This window comes from Polyodon spathula, chromosome 1, assembly GCF_017654505.1.
Source record: "Polyodon spathula isolate WHYD16114869_AA chromosome 1, ASM1765450v1, whole genome shotgun sequence".
Taxonomy (NCBI): Eukaryota; Metazoa; Chordata; class Actinopteri; order Acipenseriformes; family Polyodontidae; genus Polyodon; species Polyodon spathula.
The window spans coordinates 98,413,101-98,437,189 of record NC_054534.1 but is presented as its reverse complement, the minus strand read 5'-3'; the positions used below and the strand labels follow the sequence as shown (position 1 = coordinate 98,437,189).

General features: G+C 36.7%; 1 protein-coding gene across 1 annotated transcript; it reads left to right on the top strand.

The window, feature by feature from the left end:
• The first annotated feature begins 12,839 nt into the window (after nucleotides 1–12,839).
• Nucleotides 12,840–22,501, top strand: mgst2 (microsomal glutathione S-transferase 2). Its single transcript, XM_041267493.1, has 5 exons — nucleotides 12,840–13,034; nucleotides 14,178–14,277; nucleotides 21,123–21,193; nucleotides 21,576–21,657; nucleotides 22,265–22,501. Exons 1-5 carry the CDS (start codon nucleotides 12,977–12,979, stop codon nucleotides 22,392–22,394), a joined length of 441 nt encoding a protein of 146 aa, XP_041123427.1. The 5' UTR covers nucleotides 12,840–12,976; the 3' UTR covers nucleotides 22,395–22,501.
• Nucleotides 22,502–24,089: the final 1,588 nt, after the last annotated feature.

Sequence of the window (24,089 nt, the reverse complement as noted above, 5' to 3'; positions counted from 1 at the left end):
TTCTGTATTACATTTTTTTTAATGTGTACTCCCAATTAATTCAAGGCACTTTATAGTTACAAAAGAACAATAAAAGTATTGTTATAATTATTCGTTTTTTTAAATATATATATATATATATATATATATATATATATATATATATATATATATATATATATATATATATATATCAGATCCCGAGTCTTGGGGGGCTCAGAACCAGAGGGACATAAGTAACATTTTTGTCATATATCATTTGAAAGCTCTTGATGAGATTTATTACCTGCCAAAATTACCTAACTGAAATCACAAACTACATTGAATAAAGTGTAAAAACTATAAAGACACAACTGCAGAAATTTATTAAATTTAGTGCCAGGAAGACCTAAGTGCACGTACACCCTATTGGCACAGAGCACTGCATTGTGGGTTAAGTCACCTGACAGCATATAAGACAACATGGCTGAAAAGATAAACAAGAAAATGCACTGTACAAAAAAATATGCAACAGCAGAGGATATCTTACTTATTTACAAGGCATTGTAAATTAAGGAAAAGGTAATGCATTAGTATTTTTCATAGTATTATGCTAAGTATAATTCATTACCATATTGCTGCATGTGGCCTGTTTTCCCACTGGGAGCTATCTTCCTGTGCACTTTAATGATGAGTTTAAAGTTGTGTCATAAAATAATAATATAAAAGATTAATTACATGTAGTATTAATATATTTGATTCTGAATAGAAATTAAGATTACGTTATTTATGTATAAGAAATTGATTTGCTAAAGTAAGCCATTTTTTATAATGTATAGGTGTGGTAAAGTGGTTAACAGTGTGCAGGTGCAGGTGATAAATAATCAGACAGACAACGACAATCCAGATGCAATGGTGTTTAATTGTTTGTAATCCAATTGCCTGATGGCATAACAGCAGTAAATAATAAACAATGTTAACAGGCAATAAAGCGTTGTGTATTGTTCTATTTAAATCCACAGTTGGTTCCCAAATAAAAAAAGTCCCGTTCTTATTCACCCACACGTAACACAGACAGAAACACAAACACTAGTCGACAATGTATGCTCTAGTGCTCGTTGTGAATATACAGTTCTTGTTGAAACAAAGTGCCGTGATGTTGATCCGGGTTTAGTGCTGGCCTTTGGCGACAGCTCTGGAATGTGTCATCCGTCTAAATAACAAATAGTATTTAATAATGACAAAACAACACAAACACTCACGATTATCACAGCACACTTCTCCTTTTAGTTACCATGTTTTTTACCATTCACAAAGGAACAGATCACATCATTACGTCTCCTTTTATATCGTCGCCCATGACCCCTTGGTCAACGAGCACATCCTCTCCTCCAATCCATGGATGCCATACCATTTCCCGTTCGAGTCATTGGTTTTGTGTACCGTAGCTCCACCCCCTTTCTAGATGGCTGAGTTCCGCCTAACCCTGGGAATGAACTGTCATGCCATCCAGTCCAGGGTACTCTGTTCCTTTACACAGTGCCTTCACAGGTCAGGAAGGAGATCTAACACCAAGAATCATTCGATCTCTGTCACAATAGGTTACTGTGATACAGTTGTAATCGAAAGAATTCACATAAATGAATTTTTTTACGCTACACTTATTTATCAATGATGTCTTTTCAGAGTTTGTTGAACACAGCCTAGAGAAAATTATTTGTATGGAGTGGTAGCCAAAAGTTTACACACAACCTGTCTTAACTGAGTTCAAACAACTGGAATCTTTACAGTTTTTTCTAGACTGAATAAGTGTTCAACAAACTCTGAAAAGTTATGAAGAGATTAATTAACAGTATTTATTAAACTAAATGGATCGCCAAATCACATTGTTTCAAATAAAGGGTGTGAATGCTTTAAACTACAAATGTAAGTGTTCTGATACAGATTTATACATTTTACAGCATAATAAGTGACAGTTCAGTTTTTCATTATTTAGGAATGGAACAGTCTTTATATGAAGAGAGGTCAGGAGCAGAGTACACATCAGCTGAGACAGATTCACCAAACGTATCAAATCAAGCAGGCCAGTCTACAACAGGAAAAGATTAGCCAATAGTACCGTGACTCCAAGAAGCTGAAAATGAGCAATTAGGCAGTTGTGAGTTGATTGCTTTGCAAGAACATTTAGACCAGGATCCCTTGGAGGAGGCACATGCAAGTAGTATGGATAATCTCACACAGAAATGGTACCATTCCATTAGATCAGCTTAGAGGAAGAAAGAGATGGAGAAACCCAGAAAACTGGAAAAAGAATTGGCGCAAAAAGTTACTAAGTGTAAGCCAGAGCTATGTAAATACTAGGGATATCAGGGTACCGGCCAGAAAAGTAAAAAAAAAAGACTGTGCAACCTGCAGATATAAATGCAATTTACATTTTCAGTAGGCAGACAGGCACAATTAAAAAAAAAAAATGTTTTTGGGGTATGGCTGACAAAAGTAGGCAAAAACATTTCATGCTTAACCACATCTTCAAAAGTGAAAAAACAAACAAACAGTGTACAGCAAAATCAAACTCCAAAAGGCAAAACACCTAGAGTACTGTCTCACTCTGCAGGGTAAGAAGGCCCTTGGATCTCTGAAAGGTTTACGTGGTGTGCTTTTACCAGTATAAGTGGTACAGGAATTAGTAATCACAATGCACAAGGTAAACATTCTCCATGGAACAAAACTTCAGAAGACAAGGACAAAATACGAGAACACATCAATTAATTTCCCAAAATGGAATCACACTACGGTAGAAAAGATACTAGCAGGCAGTACCTTGAAACAACTTTAAATGTTAAAAGAATGTATGAGCTTTACAATGAAAAATGTGAATGGAATGGAAGATCACACCAGAAAGGAGCATCTATACAGAGAAGTGTTTAACACAGAGTTCAATCTGGCATTTAATATGGCAAAAAATGATGCTTGCAAATTTTGTGAGTGGTATGAAAACCTCACAGACAATGAAAAAACAAGAGACAAAGATGAATTTGATGCCCATCAGATTAGAAAATCTCAAGCAAGAGAACATAATGAAATAGATAAAGCAAAAGCACAAGAAACTTCATCAGTAAAGGCTGTCACTTTTGATCTGGAGCAGGTTTTGACCAGACCCTGGAGCAATGTCAGCAGTTTGTATTATTCTCGCAAGCTCAGCACAGCCTAACAGTTTATGAAGTAGCAAATAAAGAGGCTCATTGTTTCATGTGGCATAAAGCAGAAGGTGGCCATGGATCTTTTGAAATTAGCACATGCATTTTCAGTTACCTGTCTGCATTAAATTCATACTTAAAGCATGTTATTCTTTATTCTGACACGTGTGGTGGCCAAAACAGGAATGTTGCTTTTACATGCAACACAGCAACTGTAACTTTCTGTACTTGACCATAGGTTTATGGAATCTGGTCATAGTCAGATGGAATGTGATAGTGTCCATGCAGCTGTGGAGACAGCCAGGAAGAAAGTTCCCATTTACTCTCCTGATAGATACTATACTCTTGTGAGTGGCTAGAAGACATAATCCATACCATGTATATGAGCTTGATCACACAGGTTTTTTAGACTTTACATCTTCAGCAAACAGCAAGATAAAAAACAGAAACAAGGATGAAGATGTGCAGTCAGATGGTAGAAAATGAAATGGCTTTGTTATGAGAAATAACCAGACACAATTCTTTTCAAGTACACTTTAGATGACCCTGCCTTTCACAAATTGAAAATTGCAAAGCAAACCAGGCGACGTCTTTCCACAGACACTAGTTCCATTGTTAAACTGTACCAGAATTCTCCTGGAATTTCCCAACTCAAGAAAAAGGACTTGGTTACACATTGCTCATCGAGAAGTGAACCATCAGCCTACCATGAATTTTACAGGCCTTTAAATTGCACTGAAAATGTAGATGTGTAAACGTATTCGAGACAAGAAAAGCACTCATGATTTGCCTATGTTTATTTCCGACTGTGAAAGTTTGGCTTCTAAAATGATACTTGCAAATTAAAACAAAATTAAATTAAAATTACTTGAATTATAACAAAAATATTTAGTTGGAATAAGTTTGTGGTTATTTTCTGCAATTGAATTCTTGTACTGATTAAAATATAAAAAAAAAAGTCATTTATGTTGTAATAGAAAATATTGGTAAACAAGGGGCAGCTGCAAGTAATAAGGCAGCTGCAACCGTTTACCTAGATATCATGCGGGAGTACATACAGTGGCTTGCGAAAGTATTGACCCCCCCTTGGCATTTTTCCTATTTTGTTGCCTTACAACCTGGAATTAAAATGGATTTTTGGGGGGTTTGTATCATTTGATTTACACAACATGCCTACCACTTTGAAGATGCAAAATAATTTTTATTGTGAAACAAACAAGAAATAAGACAAAAAAACAGAAAACTTGAGCGTGCATAAGTATTCACCCCCCCCAAAGTCAATACTTTGTAGAGCCACCTTTTGCAGCAATTACAGCTGCAAGTCTCTTGGAGTATGTATCTATAAGCTTGGCACATCTAGCCACTGGGATTTTTGCCCATTCTTCAAGGCAAAACTGCTCCAGCTCCTTCAAGTTGGATGGGTTCTGCTGGTGTACAGCAATCTTTAAGTCATACCACAGATTCTCAATTGGATTGAGGTCTGGGCTTTGACTAGGCCATTCCAAGACATTTAAATGTTTCCCCTTAAACCACTCAAGTGTTGCTTTAGAAGTATGCTTAGGGTCATTGTCCTGCTGGAAGGTGAACCTCCGTCCCAGTCTCAAATCTCTGGAAGACTGAAACAGGTTCCCCTCAAGAATTTCCCTGTATTTAGCGCCATCCACCATTCCTTCAATTCTGACCAGTTTCCCAGTCCCTGCCGATGAAAAACATCCCCACAGCATGATGCTGCCACCACCATGCTTCACTGTGGGGATGGTGTTCTCGGGGTGATGAGAGGTGTTGGGTTTGGGCCAGACATAGCATTTTCCTTGATGGCCAAAAAGCTCAATTTTAGTCTCATCTGACCAGAGTACCTTCTTCTGTATGTTTGGGGAGTCTCCCACATGCCTTTTGGCGAACACCAAACGTGTTTGCTTATTTTTTTCTTTAAGCAATGGCTTTTTTCTGGCCACTCTTCCGTAAAGCCCAGCTCTGTGGAGTGTACGGCTTAAAGTGGTCCTATGGACAGATACTCCAGTCTCCACTGTGGAGCTTTGCAGCTCCTTCAGGGTTATCTTTGGTCTCTTTGTTGCCTCTCAGATTAATGCCCTCCTTTCCTGGTCCGTGAGTTTTGGTGGACAGCCCTTTCTTGCCGGGTTTGTTGTGGTGCCATATTCTTTCCATTTTTTGGCTTTAATGGTGCTCCGTGGGATGTTCAAAGTTTCGGATATTATTTTATAACCCAACCCTGATCTGTACTTCTCCACAACTTTGTCCCTGACCTGTTTGGAGAGCTCTTTGATCTTCATGGTGCCTCTTGCCTGGTGGTGCCTCTTGCTTAGTGGTGTTGAAGACTCTGGGGCCTTTCAGAACAGGTGTATATATACTGAGATCATGTGACAGATCATGTGACAATAAGATTGCACACAGGTGGACTTTATTTAACTAATTATGTGACTGCTGAAGGTAATTGGTTGCACCAGATCTTATTTAGAGGCTTAATAGCAAAGGGGGTGAATACATATGCACACACCACTTTTCCGTTATTTATTTTTTAGAATTTTTTTAAACAAGTTATTTTTTTCATTTCACTTCACCAATTTGGACTATTTTGTTTATGTCCATTACATGAAATCCAAATAAAAATCAATTTTAATTCCAGGTTGTAAGGGAACAAAATAGGAAAAATGCCAAGGGGGGGGTCAATACTTTCGCAAGCCACTGTATAGGGGCCAGGGTAATGCTGATCTTTTCCTTCGTTTGGGTAAAACGTTTGGAGAGAGAAGGAGCGAGAGAGGAACTCGCAGTGTTTTGTGATATATGTGTTGTGTTTGTTTATTAACTGTCTGTGTTTGTTTCACTGTAGACAGTTAAAGCACTACTCCCGAGCTGTCGCAGAGGGTCAGCACTGTCAGGGGCACCCCTGCACACCACCGTATCCGTGTTTTCACCACGCACCCTCACGACTGCACTCACCCAGGACTGGTGACCGTCTGTTTGTCTTTGTTCGGGACTGTGCCCTGTTTCTGTTATCCTCGAGCTTTACACATCATTGTGTATTGCTGGGGATTGATTTATTTGTCGGTCACCAGACATGGAAAAGCATAAAAAGCGAAACACCCGAAAAAAACACTTTACATAAAACCCGCAAATAGCTAAAAATCAGCACTGATAGCAAATGACACCCCTGAATAGACCCAAAGCAGGGGTGAACAAACCTGGAGGTGAAGATCTGTATTGCTGAATAAAATAAAGGTTGCTATTCATAAAATGGTTCTTGGCTCTTGTTAAAAGAAATGTATTTTTCTGAAACACAGAAATTCCAAATTCAATATTTTGTTTAGTTCAGCTTTTCATTTTCAGCACTACAGACTATACTTGAATATTGGTCCCTCCATTATTTACATAAGTCACAACTGGAAAGGGTCCCTCTCTTCAGCAACGAAAACATGGGCTAGATAAGGACATCTCAATATTGTTTTAACAGGATATGTTGTTGGGTAAAGTATAGATACCTTGGTTAAACTTGATCAAGGATCTATTAAAACAGATCTTTACTGCAAAACCTACTGATAAGCACCAGCACCTACATATGTCATCTGCACATCCTATCTAAACTAAAAGAGCCATTCCTAAAGGACTGGGTATAAGGATAAATATAATCTGTTCTGATGAAAATGACTACAAAAAACAAAGACCGGAATTAAAAAGAAATCTTAAAAAAAGAGGATATAAAGAACAGATTATTGAGAAAGAATTGAGAAAAGTTGACAAACACAACAGAAATTAACTACTTGAATATAATAAAAGGAAAAATAAGGTTAAAGAAGTACCATTAATACATATTCTAAATTATTACCCAACATTTCAAAATAGTTTGGAAGCTTTTATGTATACTTCATAATTCAGAGAAAATGGAAAAAACAGAATGTCTGTACAGTACTGAAACACGGTTTAAAAAAACCCAACTGTACTGCTGAATCTCGTCTTCTTTAATGTTAGCATCACATGGGTATCCATGTTTTATAAAAAATAATAGTTGGGCCTCTTCAGTGACTTACAGGAAAACAACACCATCTTGGGTTTCTGTGACAGTTTATAAATTACTTAACCTTCGTTCTCGTAATTTATGACATCACAGAAATCTAGATCAATCAATCAATCAATCAATATTTATTTTATATAGCACCTTTCACAGTGGACCTCCATCACAAAGTGCTTTACAAGATAGTGAGAAACATTATACATTACATACAGTGAAATACAGGGCACATTAAATACAAACAGTAAAAAACAATGCAAATACATTAAATACAGTCATATTACATTAAATACAGGGCTAGGCTGTGAATTCTAAACATTGTGGATGCGTGTGTCATACAGAATCATAGGAATAAGATGGAGTGAAAAACCTGAAATAGCAATTTAGACAGCAGCTAATAGCAGATATCAGGCTAAAGAGCATTGAAAGCAAGAGAGAACAAGTGGGTCTTGAGAGTTGATTTGAAGAGAACGACTAAAGCTGGGAGAGAGTTCCAGAGTTGAGGCCATGAAGCTAAAACAGCGCTCTCCGAGTGTGGTGCACTTTTGCTTGAGTATAACAAGCAAGCCAGAGTCAGAGGACCTCAGCCTGCAGGCAGGGACATAGTGGGTCAGCAGGTTGGAGGGATACTCTGGACCTGTGTGATGAAGGGCATTGTAGACAAGCAGGATAATTTTGAAAGTAATCCTGAACTTTACAGGTAGCCAGTGCAGCTGGGCAAGACAGGGGGTAATGTGATCATACTTTTTCATGTGGTAAGGATAATAATATTGAATTAATAATATATATATAATTTTTATTTAGCACAAGATACAAGACTAGGATGTGTGAACTATGTATCTGCTGCAGAATCACTTACAACAAAGTCTCATCTGAAAGACAAAGCACAACAAGATTAAGTGACTTGCTCAGGCCACACAGTGAGTCAGTGGGTGAGCTGGGATTTGAACCAGGGATCTTCTGGTTATAAACCTGTTTCTTTAACCACTGGACCACACAGCCTCCTCTTGAACCAGCTGCAGCTGGTTTACGGATGCAATCGGTTTAAGCCCATCTATATATATATATATATATAGAGAGAGAGAGAGAGAGAGAGAGAGAGAGAGAGAGAGAGAGAGAGAGAGAGAGAGAGAGTGCCTATAGAAAGTCTACACCCCCTTGAACTTTTTTCACATTTTGTTGTGTCAGTGCTTCAGAGTTTCATGCATTTAAAAATTCAGTAGTTCCTGTAGGTTCCCTCTGCTGGGTAGTACATTTCAAAGTTAAGACTCAACCATGACCACCAAGGCGCTTTCAAACGAACTCCGGGACAAAGTTATTGAAAGGCACAGATCAGGGGATTAGTATAAAAAAATATCAAACACCTTGACTATCCCTTGGAGCACGGTCAAGACGATTATTAAGAAGTGGAAGGTGTATGGCACCACCAGCCCTGCCTAGATCAGGCCGTCCCTCCAAACTGGACGACCGAGCAAGAAGGAGACTGATCAGAGAGTCTACCAAGAGGCCAATGGCAACTTTGCAAGAGCTACATACTTTTATGGCCAAGGCTGGTCAAACTGTGCATGTGACAACAATATCCCAAGCACTCCACAAATCTTGCCTGCATGGTAGGGTGGCAAGAAGGAAGCCCACCTTGAATTCCATTTGAACTATGCAAAAAAACACTCAGGCGATTCTGTAGCCATGTGGCAAAATGTTTTGGCATCTGAAGAAAATAAAATGGAACTTTTTGGCCTAAATGCAAATGCTTGGCGCAAACCCAACATAGTCCATCACCCAAAGAACACCATCCCTACTGTGAAGCATGGTGTTGGCAGCATCATGTTATAGGGCTGTTTCTCATTAGCAGGGACTGGGGCACTTGTCAGGATAGAAGTAAAATGAATGGAGCAAATTACAGAGATGTCTTTGAGGAAAACCTGCTGCCCTCTGCAAGAAATCTGAAACTGGGACGGAAGTTCACCTTTCAGCATGACGATGACCCAAAGCACATAGCCAAAGCTACACTGGAGTGGCTAAGGAACAAAAAGGTAAATGTCCTTGAGTGGCCCAGTCAGAGCCCAAACCTAAATCCAATCAAAAATTTGTGGCATGATTTGAAGACTGCTGTCCATCAATGCTCCTCAAGGAACTTGACAGAGCTTGAACAGTTTTGTAAAGAAGAACAGTCAAATATTGCCAAATCCAGGTGTGTAAAGTTGGTAGAGAACTATCCCAGCAGACTCACAGCTGTAATTGCTACCAAAGGTGCTTCCACCAAGTATTAACTCAGGAGGTTGGAGACTTATCTAATTATGATATTTCAGTTTTGTATTTTTAATATATAATTTTTTCCTCAATAAAAACTTTTTTCCCCTTAACGGTGTGAAGTATGGTAGTATGGAGTATAATGTAAAAAAAGTTCAAAGGGAGTGTAGACTTTCTATAGGCACTGTACATGTTCTCTACCCACTTACGAAAAGCATAAAAATACATATTTTTATTTTTAAATAATAAACCCTGGCAGCAGTGGTGTAGCCAGGATTTTATTTTGGGAGGGGATGAAAATGGTAACTTTAAGGTGAGTACTCACAGTGGTGCAATTGGCAACCTGATTTCTTATTCATGCATTGACGTTTTATTTTTCCACAAATAAAGAACAATCTTTTTTTAACATTAGATCCAATTACCAAATACACCGTTTGTGCAAAATAGTTAAAAAAAAAAAAAAATCAGTTTAGAACACTTCTGATTAAAAACAAAAAAGGAAATACAAAGCAAATGACTTGAACTTTTAACATGTGCATCAGATTTCAATTTCACATTATGATAATAAATAAAAATAACAATATATCATTTAATTCGTACTTATGTTTGTTCATTTTTGTTAACTAACATTTTGTGTTCAAAGCAAAGCAAACCATTTTATTTAATTTCACAAATCCGGACTAATTTAATTACCGTTTGAATGGCACAGGACTGCCGGTGGTAGCTGCTAGCTTGTTGTCTTCAGCCAGTTCATCAACAGTTTTCTGCCGTTTAGACCAAAACAAATAACAATTTTTTAAATTATTTTTTCCTTTCCCCTACCGCTGTCCAATCAGAAGAGTTCAAGGTTGAACCTCTCACGAATAGCCTAATCACAAACAGAAATTTGAAACATGCGCTTTGGCAGACAGCAAGCATGTCATTGGTTGTGTGAGTGGTGGTTCATGTGTATACTAACTGAAAGCAGTACTGATTGAAGCGTATTAAGGCCACCAAAAAAAAAAAAAAAAAATCTTTTCGGCACTTTTTTTCCCCCTGTAATGCAGTGGCTAAGACACTGGCTGGCAGAAATCTGGGGGGGGGGGCCACTGGTCACAACTTTCAACGACTTTTGGCCCTGTTCATGTCAGCTGTCTTACACTGCTTTTGTGAAGATCTTTGGCTTTCAGCCTTTACACTATGAGCTCAATACAAAGCAAAGATTTCCATCTACAATTTCCCTAAACGGAATTAGCAGCAGTAACCATTTTAAGAAAGCATGGCAGATAGCCCTGGAGAACAATTTTACACTGTGGATGCCTATGGACTTTATTCATGCAGTTGCCATGTTGGATACGTAAATGAGGCTTGGTGTGCTAGCTACTGTCATTGCCGCCACAGCCACTGATACGCAGAGTAAATCGCTGATTTGTGTACCTCCAATAAAGCAGGAGGAAATAGAGAACTGGGTGGATAATGATGGGTGAATTCCTAAAAGCACACAACAGAAACAGTACAGCAACTGGACTGAAGGTTGCATTCATGAAATTGAAGGTGAATTATTAGCAAGCGTCTTATCTGTTGATCAGAAAGGGAATACTGTACTGTGCTGGGCTAACGTGTTTGTCAGTTTTAGTTTGAGAATGTCTAATTTAACTATTTTGTACAGTGTTGCCATTAAGTACCTGTTTGTGTATTGTTTCTACCTGTATTGGTATTAATCATGTGTTTGTACATTATTTCTAAATACAGTTAAGTGGCAGGAGAATGTAAGGATGCCCTTTCTGTCATGCATTGTGTGACAAACTGTCTTTACTTATTCAAACACGTTTTGTATTACTTTAACATGTGTAATAAAACATTTTACAACCCATGTTAATCAGCGCTTTACAATTTGTTCAATGTAATATTTGACTATTATGTATATCGTTACCTCTGTGCTTTGAACTTTGTGCAGTTGTGCTAAATTCATATTAAATGTGTTCATGATTCATAGGATCCCCTATATAACCAACGTATACTACAAACAGTATGTTTACGTACAGGCTAATATATTATGATTCAGAATACTCAGTATTCCAAGTAAGTACTAATAAGAACAGCACATCTGTAATAAAATCTGCAGTATTCTGATTATGAGTATTCCGGAAATGACGTGAGCTTATTACGTTACACACACTATATAATTTACAAAGTATAATTTACTGTATATACATTATACATTTGGATTTATTTATAAAACATCCCCCATTTATAAATACTCCACTTTGTTAAACTAGACAGCGTCCTGGAACAAGAACAAGGTTAAGTTTCTCGTTATGTGAAGGTGCATCGCTAAACTGGATGATTTGTTATTTAACTGAAAATTAGGACCCATGTCTTTTATTTTCTGCACCCACTCTTTTCTCATCTTTGCTTCTTTGGGGAAGCGATTAATTCCCCTCTTCCCCCTCTCCCGCCTGCCGCCCGGATCACATCGAGAACCGGAAACAACAATGCAACGCCATATTTCTCTGACTGCAACTCCATTGCAGTTTGACTCCGCTCGGAAGCTGACAGCTGCACAGCAAGCCTCGTTTTGAATTATCCTTCTCAGTGCATTGGTATATGAGATATATAGATGTATTATGTTGCTTTTGTAAGAGGCATACAAAACCAACCGAACATTTATTTTTTTTACTGTGACGTGGTTAAAGTATTTTGGATAGATGTTTTAATATTTCTGTATAGTAATGTAAGAAAGAGGCTTATATTTGAGTTAAAGGATATAATTGGATGCTTTAGTAAATCATTGAACAATGAGGTTAATTGTATTTAGTTTATATTATCCGGAAAGTATCATATACATAAATGCAGATTTTCAAAAACTACACCTAAAATCGGCATATTTAAAAGATACTATTGTTTTTATCTAGATTTTAAAGGAGATACTATGATAAGGAGCTAGGACAAAAATAATTTTTCAAAAATATCTCTCTGCATTATTATTATTATTATAAAGGGTATTTCTGTATAATGAATAAGAATTATGCTCTACCGTACGTATTACTGTCATTTCCCCTTGGATCTGTTTTTGTTTTATTTTAGATAATAATAATAATAATAATAATAAATAATAATAATAATAATAATAATAATGTGAATGTAACTGTACTCACTATCCTCTAGTTTGTATATGTTATACTGTATTGTTTTTTGTCTGTTTTGTTATAGCAATAAAAAATAAATAAATAAATAAAGCCTCGTTTTGACTCTTAAGTCTATGGTGGTCCTGCTGACAGTTTTATAACATAATGTGTTTTTCAAGTTATTGGGATTTTTCTTAAAAAAAAAAAAAAAAAAAAAAAGAACTAATTTCCCAACATTTCGGATGTTTTTTTTTTCTACCCCTTCCACTTTATACATTTACCAATACTTACCTGAGTCACTGTGTGCAATTTTGATAAATGTGGCTGAACCTGTTAAACAAAGGTGTGTCTTCTGGAAAATTTTGTACCCTTAAGTTTTAGAAACTACACTAGCAGCAGCACAGCAGAGTGCTGAACCGAATATCGCGTACACAGGAGCCATGGCCGCGCAACCTGTCCTGCTTGCTGCCGCTTCACTTCTCTCTGCCCTCCAACTTGGTAAGAAATGACAGAATGAAAACGCAGGACATGAACAACGCATAGAACAGTACAACGCGCAGTGAGAGACGGTTTAAAGCTGTATTAGAAAATGTATCAGAGATTTCCTTTAACCTGATTGGTATCTTAACTAAGTATTTTATTATTATTTTAAGTTTACCCATTGCTGCTTGATGACAAAAAGTTATCCGTTCTACACAGCCTCTGAATGTAGTCTTTTATCGCGTAGATATTAAATCTTGCAGTATTATGTCAGGCTATTAAAAAAATCGAATACGTCGCAGGAAAAATGTACTCATTGGGCCCACCCTGACATAGAGCGAGCACCATCGGCATTGGCAGCCCGTGTAAGACCCGAACTGCCCTAACACGGGTGTGCCAGTTTACAAGATGATGATTTATTTTTTTTTTTTTTTTGTGGGTCTTGATAAATTCATAGTTAGTTTTATTATTTATTTATTTATTTATTTACTTCAAAATGCTTAGCAAATTGCAATACTATTTCAGGTAAGAAACACTAAAAATTAGGTTTAATTAAGTTCAAATGATTAGTGTATGTTGTGAAATATTTATGTGTATGCAGTTACTGGCCCCCAGGTCATCACTGATGTGGAAAAGAAGTTAATAAAACTCCTGTGATTTATTTATTTGCTTGTGTATTTATGTATTTGTTTTTTAAATTATTTTTTTTGTTGTCAAAAAGTTTGCATACCCCGATGTATGGAATTTTCTATACATGTTCTATGCATTGGGGTACGAATTTGCATATCTGGGCCATTGTGGCCCGAGTCGTTGGCACGTTGCTGGCTGCTGGCCCCGACAAATCTACGTTGGCACACTGTTAGCAGCCAGTGGCAGTACTGTGCCAATGTGGGTAACCAGAACTGGGCCAATGATTTGAACTGAGCTATATAGTTAAAAATGAAGATTTAAGGTAAAAAAAAAAAAATTTAGTATTACAGTGGCCTATTATTTAAGCTATTGGAAATGCCCACAACACAATGTCGTCCATCGCTTGTCAATGCCAGTGCTGCCCACATACATTTTCGGGCCCAGGACCATTTCTTAAGTTGGCCCACATGAGCCTAAACACTTCAAAGTAGCTTCGGTGTGTAAATGCTTTTTTTTTTGTTTCTATTGCAGGTTTCTTTGCCAGAAGGGTTGGCTTATCTAGGATGAAGCACAGTGTCATGCCCCCAGCAGCCAATGGGCCCCCAGAGTTTGAAAGAACCTTTCGAGCACAGTAAGCTCTTTTTTTTTGAAGGTTCAAGCTTGAGTGTGTGTGTTTTTCAACATTACTTATTAGAGGTCCCCCAACCTAAGAAGTGTTCAGTGTTTAAAGAGCTCCATAGCTAATTTAATCATTTGTGCACTGCCATTTACTGTACTCTCTTATGTGCTGTTTTTTTATTTAAAAAAAAAAAAAAACGCGATATAGCAAACATGTATTGTTATTAAAAAACAAAAAACAAATGACATCTTGTTCTTGTACCACACTTGGTTTACCTCAGTTTACAAGCCTTGTTTTTTTTACAAGCCGTTTAGGTAGTCTGTTAAGTTTGTACTTCCTTGGTCATTTCACCAGTAGTGTCACTGGCTGCAAAGCATGACGTCATTAGAGAAAAGCAGCTGGTTGGTTTATGACAGGAAACAAGGCGTCGAAAGGGTGGAAGTGCAAGTATAATGGAGCACTACAGGTAAGATTATATATTATTCATTAGCTGTAACCACTTTAAACTGTTTATAGACATTTATATTTCCACATGCAGTTTCTGGCTCCACATTTCTCATATCGTATGCAAATTGTTGCAACTATTGCAATGCTAAATATGTTAGCGAAACACAGAAGGAATTGAACATGGGATTAGAACGACATGTGCCCACCCTTTGCTTCCTTTACAGCTAGTCTTTTTTATATTTTGAAACCAGTTCCTAAAATCTTTCTGGAGATATTTTTGCTCGTTCTTCAACACATACAGCTTTGAGTTCTGCAACCGACTTTGGTTTCCTTTTTGCAACAGCAGCCTTCAAGTCAATCCATAACACCTTGATGGGATTCTAGTCTGGGGATTTAGAACACCAATCCATAACTGTAATCTTTCTTTTTTTCCGAAATCCTTTTGTAGACTTCACAGAATGCTTAGGGTTATTACCCTTCTGGAATACAAACTTCCATCCAATAAGCCTTCTAGCACTGGGTAAAAAATAACACAAAGGTCGCCAGTGCCTGAAGAAGAAAAACAAGCCCATCCCATCACACAACCTCCACCCTGTTTAACACTGGGCATGATGAACTTTTCTTTAAATTCTTCTCCTCTGTTCCTCCAAACATATTGTTGCTTTCGTGGTAAAAAAAAAGTTATATTTTGGATTCGTCTGACCCTAAAATTTGGGTGAAGAAATCATCAGGCTACTTCAAGTATTAGATGGAAAACTCCAATCGCTTTCTTTTGCGTATTGTTTTTAACAAAGGTTTGCATCTTGGTTTTCGCCCATGGATGTTCATTTTGTTAAGTATCGTTGAATTGTTTGTTTGTGAATTCCTTGACCGTCTTCTCTGTTCTTGTGTCAAATCTTTTGCAGTAATCCAAGCATTTTGCCGGGCTGCTCAAACAGTTCTTCTTCCACATTTTGCATAAATTTTTCTTGGTCGTGCACACCTGGAGCTAGTTGCAGTAGTTCCTGTTCTCCTGTGCTTGTCAATAATAGCCCACAAAGTCCTTTTCGATAAACCAAAGTCAATTAAAAACAAAACTAAAAATATATATATATATATATAGATTACTTTTTAATAAACAAGAAAAATACACTTACTCATTTAATTTGAAGTTTTAATGAATCAGAGCAGTACAAGTGCTCTTTTTGGTTTATTAAATGTTTTAAATGGATCGAGTAGTTACCAGCTACTTTGGATCCCTGCTAATAGGCAGCCTGGGCGTTTCCAGTGCCTTTACAAGTTTAACAGCATTAGTCCTTCAGTACAGTAATACAAATATGGTTATCATATATTTAGGTTTTAGGCTATAAAATGCAAAAAGCTAAAAATGCCCACCGCTAAATTCTAGAACATTCAATATATATAGACACTTTTTGTGTCTATAAAATACACTTTTTGTTTAGTTGGAGAAATTGAACTAATTTTTAAATTGATTTAATTAAGTGAACATTATTCCAAATGTGTCTTAACAATATATTTGCAATATTGTCAATGCCATGCTTCTGTTATAATAAACTTTTACTATGTTCTTTCAACAGTTTAACTTTAAATGGCATTATAAGATGTATTCTAATTAAGTTACTTCAGTATCCTAGAAATTGTAATATTATTTTACTCCACTGATAAATCTTTTAAGTTTTGAATAGGTCCAGTTAATTCTAATCTAAATACAGGCTAGCATTAATACACCAGAATTCCATAGTGCTACAGTGACTGAACTAAGTCTGACCTTCTTCACTGTTCATACAAAATACAGTCAAAGCAGGTTTTAAGACAACCTTTGCTTTTTGCCAATTTTAGAATTGATTAATATGAAACACTACTGTAAGCATTACACTTCAGCCATCAACACCAGGCAGAAGGATATCTACATCAACAGATGCAAAGAAACGCAAATGAATGGAGATGCAGATGGATCACATTAGTTTACTGTAAAGCTACGTCTTAGTTGGTGCTTATCTTGGCGAGAGCCGAGTTCAGATCAGCATGAAGTTTTAACATCTACTTTCGTGTAATGGAAATCATAAGCATTTTTCAATACTCATTATTTCAAACCGATATCTAATTTAACGTATTAACACGTCCTACGCTTTCCATTCCCATCTCTTCCTGCCAGGTTCTAATTCATTTCTGTTATATATATAGGAAATGATTATTGTAAGATAAACTCCTATCTTCTGTTATCCGAAAAGTTTTTCCATTCGTTAATAGTAACAAGATTGCTCATTATAGAGAGGATCTTGGCTTTTAAATCACTGACCATCAAAAATCCCCGCTTCATCGGCCAAAACCAATGAGTCATTTTCAACAGTGCCTGTACTATAAGCAAATGAGAACGAGGTTACAACATTAGTTGTATTCCTTTAGTAAGTTTACTGTTAGAGTAACAGTTTATACTTTAAATGATTTTATAACATGTAGTTCTGATTTAGATATGTCAATATAGCAATCTCTTATAAACTGCAATTCTATTTTACTTCACTGATATACACAGAAGGCAAGAGGCTATTTTTTAATTATTAATATTAATTGAATATTTAAACTTAGGACTGCTTGTACATTTACTTAATGTTATTATATTAGGTTTCTTATTTATTTAATTACTTTTGTTTTTTCTTACTATAACACGATGTAACACAATTTTTGTTCCTGGGTAGTAAGTGTTATTTCCTAATTGCTTATGAAAAGACACACATTTGCCCGTTTTCCCATTGGAAATAGTGATATTTTGAAATATCACTGTCCTGGTCACAAAAGCAAAGTTTGTGGGGAATAATAGCCATTTTCTATACTTTTGAGGCATAAGCAATTAGGAAATAACACTTACTACCCAGGAAAAAAAAAAAAAAAAAAGTTACATGGTGTAATCAAACCTAGTTCGATTGCTTCTGGCATATTAACTGTGCTCCATAGATTCTGCCATTCTGCTCTTGCTGGATCAGAATGTTTTGAGGCTGTGAGTCTAATTAAAAAAGATGCTTTTGCCTGATAAGGAAGGTTTGGAACTTCCAGCAGGCCAGTCTGACCTTCAGTGCAATGAGCTCCCTCTCACAGACCTTACACAGATCTAATAATATTTTCTACTGGTTGTATATTCTTTAAAACACATTACAGTCATTACAATATTTGTTGCAGTTTCACAAATGTTCAATTTCTTTCCCAAAGATCAGCCTGCTTCGCGTAGCTGTGACAGTCTTGGGTCAGTTTCTGCTCACAGGTGTGTGTGACAGTCTTTAAAAGCCTGATACCTCCAAAAACAAATCTTGTTAGCTGGGCTCCCATCTCTACATTCTCATTACCATCCTCAGTGGGCAAAAACATTGTAACTGAATCTGAGTCCATCAAAGAACCACACACCCTTGCAACCAAGGCCTTCCATGCAAAAGGATCTAATGACTTAGCACAAAAGTGATGTGCCAGAACCACCTGTGACAATCTAAAACATAAAAGTGCGCCATAAAAAACCCAGTCGTGGATATCCTTTGAATGTTGGCTTGTGTTCTCCATTGTGACTTAATTTATTCATATTTTAAGGTTTAACTGTAAGTCAGATAGACAGGTGTTTTGCCTTATAGTTTGTTGTAGCTTTGCCTCAGTTTGAAACTTTCAACTGCATTTTGAAGGTATTTTTGTTCATTTATAGTAAGTTGCATTTAAGTCCAGTTTTAATAGCACGTTTGAAATCTTAAAAAAAGAAGCGCATATTTAAGGTGTCACATATATTCTTCCAAATTATTGCCTGTGTGTATTTTATGCAATATTTTAATATCACGGTGCATAATCAAAAAAGGCTCTGAACAAAAACAAAACCTGTTCATTGTGCATATTTATTTATTTATTTATTTATTTAAAATATAAACCAATACAGCACCTAATAAATATGAGAAACAATGAAATGCAAAAACATTTTTTTAGCAGACTGAGATCAAATATTGCTGCGGAGAATAAACACAAAACTGAAAATAGAAACAAAACGAAACCATTAACCCCAAGTGGCCCCAATAAAGTGCTATCCACCTGAGGATTAGCAGCTCATCTGCATAATAAGACAAGAGCAGAGAACAGAGGGAGAGGGTAGCACAACAAATCAGGAGATACAGGGCAATAGAGCCCAGACGAGGGGGGCCAGGAATAGAGAGCAACCAGCAGGCACATCAACTGGATATGCAGGTGACAGATAATTTATTACACTGATTAAAACGTGGAAACGATAACTAACAATCTACAGGCTGGCTTTGTTAGCATCCAAACGTGTTGATTAAGAATCATATATTAAACACTATTTAACCAGAAAAGACCTTGTGCGATGATAGGGTTTCTCCCTCGGGATACAGAGACGCTATGAAAACCCCTTCCATGCGGTTACGGCAAAACGCTTCATTCTTCAAATATACACACAATATATATTGACCATATGCATGAATAATTGCTGTACATTGTCACATTATTCCTTTTCATCTATCTTAGTCAAAAGCAAAGCCATGGTTGTGTATGGTGGTAATGTAGGAATGAATTGAGATTTAATTAATTTTATACAGGAATTGAACCAACACATAATATTTTAAAGTACACAGTGTATCAGTGCTCCAGGTCCAGACAGCCTCTACTTATAGAGATACACAGCAGTTTATATGTACCCTCTACTCATACAGATATAATATGCACATTCAAGATGGTTGTGCCTGGTTAGACTGCTGGTCTTCTCTCTAATATGTCACCTCGATCGATAGCTCTCTTCTCATTTGGCATCAAACAGGGCAGGATCAGCTGTGGCTCAATCTTGTATACAGCAAGACGATAAATTTGAATCATTCATTTGTTATGTGAATGATATTGCTGACATGTGTTCCATAATATATTACATTTGTATCTTCTTTTTACTTGTCAGTTTCAGTCACACAATGATATTACTGATGTAAAACAAATGTCACTTCTATAGGTTATTGTGAAAAACAGACTTTGCTCAGACATTAAATGTTAACAAGAATTTATTGAAAAATTTAACTTGCTAATGATTTACCACATACACTGTAAAAACTAGTGTGACATGGTAGTCATGGTTTCCAAAGCATAACAAGATCTTGCATATCTGTCTGGTAATGCACAGTATTTAGTCATTTTCAATACTACAGTAGGTCAGAAATACTGGCATTCTGTTCCATGCTAGTAACGACAGCAATGTCTCTTGATAGCGTGTAACTGAATGCCGTCCACAAGTGAGGCGAATTAACACTGCTGTGAGGGAATGCTGAAGCATTAGAAACAGCCATACAAGAATGCCTACAACCATCAATTACACTGTTGCAGGGCAGGAGAGAACCCAGCACGTAATTTAGAGGGGGTGGACAAAGTCCTGCATGTAAATAAAATGTATTGTTTTGTGTGGATTTAAAATAATGCTTTGTGTGTTGTTTTGTAATGATATAAATGTATTTTTGTGTTTTGATTTAAAACGGGGTCTTTTGTTATGGTTATTGGTTTGAATGTGGTCTGGCAGAGGCGGGATTAGCAGCTAGTCTCTGCCAGACAGCTTGTGTGAATGCATGCTCGGCAGTCAGTGATTACACCGTGTAACAAATTTTTTTTTTGTTCCTGGGTAGTAAGTGTTATTTCCTAATTGCTTATGCCTCACAAGTATAGAAAATGGCTATTATTCCCCACAAACTTTGCTTTTGTGACCAGGACAGTGATATTTCAAAATATCACTATTTCCAATGGGAAAACGGGCAAATGTGTGTCTTTTTGTTCACATAAAGTCAGAAAAAAACAACATATGACTCCAAATTAACATACATTTATACTTAAGTAATACAAAAATGACTACAAAAGATTTAGAAGTGAGTAGTTTTTCGAGATTTACGATTATACACAGTATACATACTACCCAGGAACAAAACATAGTGTTATTGATTGTCGGCCAGGCAAACTAAAACCCGGTGTAGAGTGTGACCATCTCTGAAATTTTATTAATTTAGTGTTAATTCCTAACAGAAAACGGAACCGAAAGTAAACAGATAACAATTGCTACGCGCGCTGGAAGCACCAGCACGATACCCGTTTAGTTGGTGTCAGGTTTGAGATGTTTTTGTTTAAAACTTTTATTTTGCTCTGTGAGCGTTGTTTTTTTGTTGAAACATTTATTTTGTTTTTGTTTAATAAAAATTTCACCCGTAGTACCAGTCGTGTGTTCCTCTATCAGCTTTCTGGTTTGGAGACGTCGACCCTGGGCTACCCAGTCGCGCGTGTCCTGTCAAAAACACAAAACAAAACTGTTGAGATCGATCAGAAAGCGGAATATTAACATAAACTTTTCTTATGAACTGTATAATGTATCTGTCCTTTTACGAATAATTTATTTTTTTATCCTTCAGTCAGAACTGCCTGGAGAGTTATCCCATTTTCCAGGTTGTGTTATGGACAGCTGGAATATTCTTCAATGAAGGTAAGGAAATGCGCTATAGTCACTGTTCTTTTTTTTTTATATTGACCCAGCTACACTTTACATTTTATGTAAATACTGTACTTCGTTTCCTCTACCCATTCAATCATACAGGTAGTAAAATCTTTCTTGAGACAATTGCTTTCTATGTTACACATTTCAAACTGTGTGCGGTGACGTGGAGTCCTCCTATCTATCTATCTCTCTCTCTATCTATCTATCTTCAGCTGATATCCGCATACCTGAAGATGACAAAAGCCAAAATGTTTTACCATGAATTCTGATTGAGTGTGTTGAAGTAATGGATAATATACCTGTATATTTCTCAAATGGTATACAATACTAATTGGATGTCTTTTTTTTGTTTGTTTTTTTGTTTTTTTAGCGATTGCTGTGGTTTTTGGTCTTGCATACCTCTTTGGTCGACACATGTATTTTTTTGGCTATCAAAGAGCAACAAAAGAAAGGTTAGACAACACCCTGACCTGTTTTTCTTCCTTAAAGAGTAAATAAGTTCAAATTACATTTAAACAATTCATTTTTACCCTTGTGTGACGTATGTACCCCCACAGTTTTCATCTCCAATCCACGCCCCATTCAAATTGCCATCTCCTGCCTGTGGGTTCTTTTGTTTTTGCAAACTTTAGTCACATTATCGCTGTGTGAACATGTTTTAGTTGTCCAATTACTTTCATACAGTTAATTATCATATGCGTTTATTGGATCTTCTCATCAGGCAGGACTCTATGGTGCACCCAATTTGTGTGCAACCATGAATTTTGTTTTAGGAGCACGTGTGTGACCAATGCTTCCACAACCCCAAAAACTGATCATAACTGGAGAATATCCATATAATTAATCAATCAAAAACACCAAAAGGATCATGTAAATACTTTACCTTACAAAAAAACCTTAGAGCTCTGGATGCTGAATTTGACCCTACCAACTGTGCAATCAAAACGTCCTAGGAGACCATACTGCAAAAGAATGGTCAAAATTCAGTTCTTCATAAAAGGTCATCAAGAAAAAAAAGAATGTAAAGACCTTTTCTGTGCTTCCCATTCTCTCTTCTAGGCTCCCAGGGTTTTACCTATGTCTAGTCCTCTTACTCACTCTGGCAGGATTGGGTGCAGTGGGAATTCTGAACGGAATCCTCGATGAATATTTTGACATCGACTTGCCAAAAAAGATCATCGGATGGTAGTGGCGTTGCACTTGGAATTTCTCCTGTGCAGCTTAGATTACACCGTGTAACAATTATTATATTTTTTTGGTTCCTGGGTAGTAAGTGTTATTTCCTAATTGCTTATGCCTCAAAAGTATAGAAAATGGCTATTATTCCCCACAAACTTTGCTTTTGTGACCAGGACAGTGATATTTCAAAATATCACTATTTCCAATGGGAACACGGGCAAACGTGTGTCTTTCCGTTCACATAAAGTCAGGAAAAAACAACATATGAATCCAAATTAACATGTATTTATACTAATGTAATACAAAAATGACTACAAAAGATTTAGAAGTGAGTAGTTTTTCGAGATTTACGATTATACTGTATTTGTAGTTTGTGGGGAATAATAGCCATTTTCTATACTTTTGAGGCATAAGCAAGCAAGCAATTAGGAAATAACACTTACTACCCAGGAACCAAAATTGTGTTACAAAGTGTTATATAAAAATAACTACAAAGCTTCTGATGTTGTCTTGTTAGGAGCATGATAAAATATAACTCAAATTTACCTTGTTTTTGTGGTGCCTGATTGTCTTTTTTGTTTTTGGTGTGAAAAAGACAAAATTACAACCCCCCCCCCCCCCCCCCCCGTTATAGTGTTAGTGAAAGTTAATTTAGGGCACAAAAACCAGAAAAAGACAAATGGGATGGTGTCAAATTACATGTTTGGTCCAGTTACAGTATGTAGGAGGGAGCAAAATACTTTTTCTGTAATGTTTGTTCGTTAACATTTTAAAATCAAAAGTGTTTAAAATTCACAAAAAAATGGATTGCATTTCAAATACAAGGACGATGCTGCTAACCTTTGTTTTAAAAGAGGAGTGGAAGGTGCTGCAGCACAAGCTTGCTCTTCCTATTAGTGTTTGTGGGGTGCAATGCAATGACTCAAGCTTTCATAAAGCACCTTTCATCCACACCGGGTCAGAAAGTGCTTCACAAACACTGACAAGCTACAGTAAAGTGCAAGCCAAGCCAACCTTGGATCAAGATGCTGCAGTCATTTTGCATTTGCATACATCATCACCCCCTTTTCGTTGTATCCCACATCCTGATATTGGTGGTGGAATGGAAATTGTGACAGCCAGTTTTATGCCAGCCATTATCACCAGCTAGAGCAGTATATCATAAAGCACATCAGCTGGGAAGAATCCCACTTATTATCCTATCACAACACCGTAAATGTACTTCCTGTGTACAGATAAGAAATAAGTGCTTGTTTTTTTATTAAAAAATGTAAATAAATCTCACCTTTCAGCTTTGCTATTTTGGTATCCATTTTCAGCAATTTGGGTTTACATGTAGTTTTCTTTCAGGGGGAGAAATTCCCCTTCACAATTCAAATAACCCAATTCATATTAAAATATGGGCTACACCAGCATTCAATATGTGAACACATCCATTTTCTAAACATTCCTTGACTGCATATGTTTTTATATACATATAATTATACATCTATAACACTGTTCCCAACAGAAGTGTAGCTTCCAAAATTCAGAACCTTATGATGGTCTAGGAACGGAACTAAAATCTAGCACTTTAGCTATCCATTGAAAATGTTCAGTGAAGTACATTTTGAAAATACTGGTAGTAAATCCACAAGAGGCTGCCCTACTCGCCCACATTTCCAAGAAAGAAGAACAAGTTCCACAGGGCCAGTGCAAGGAGTGC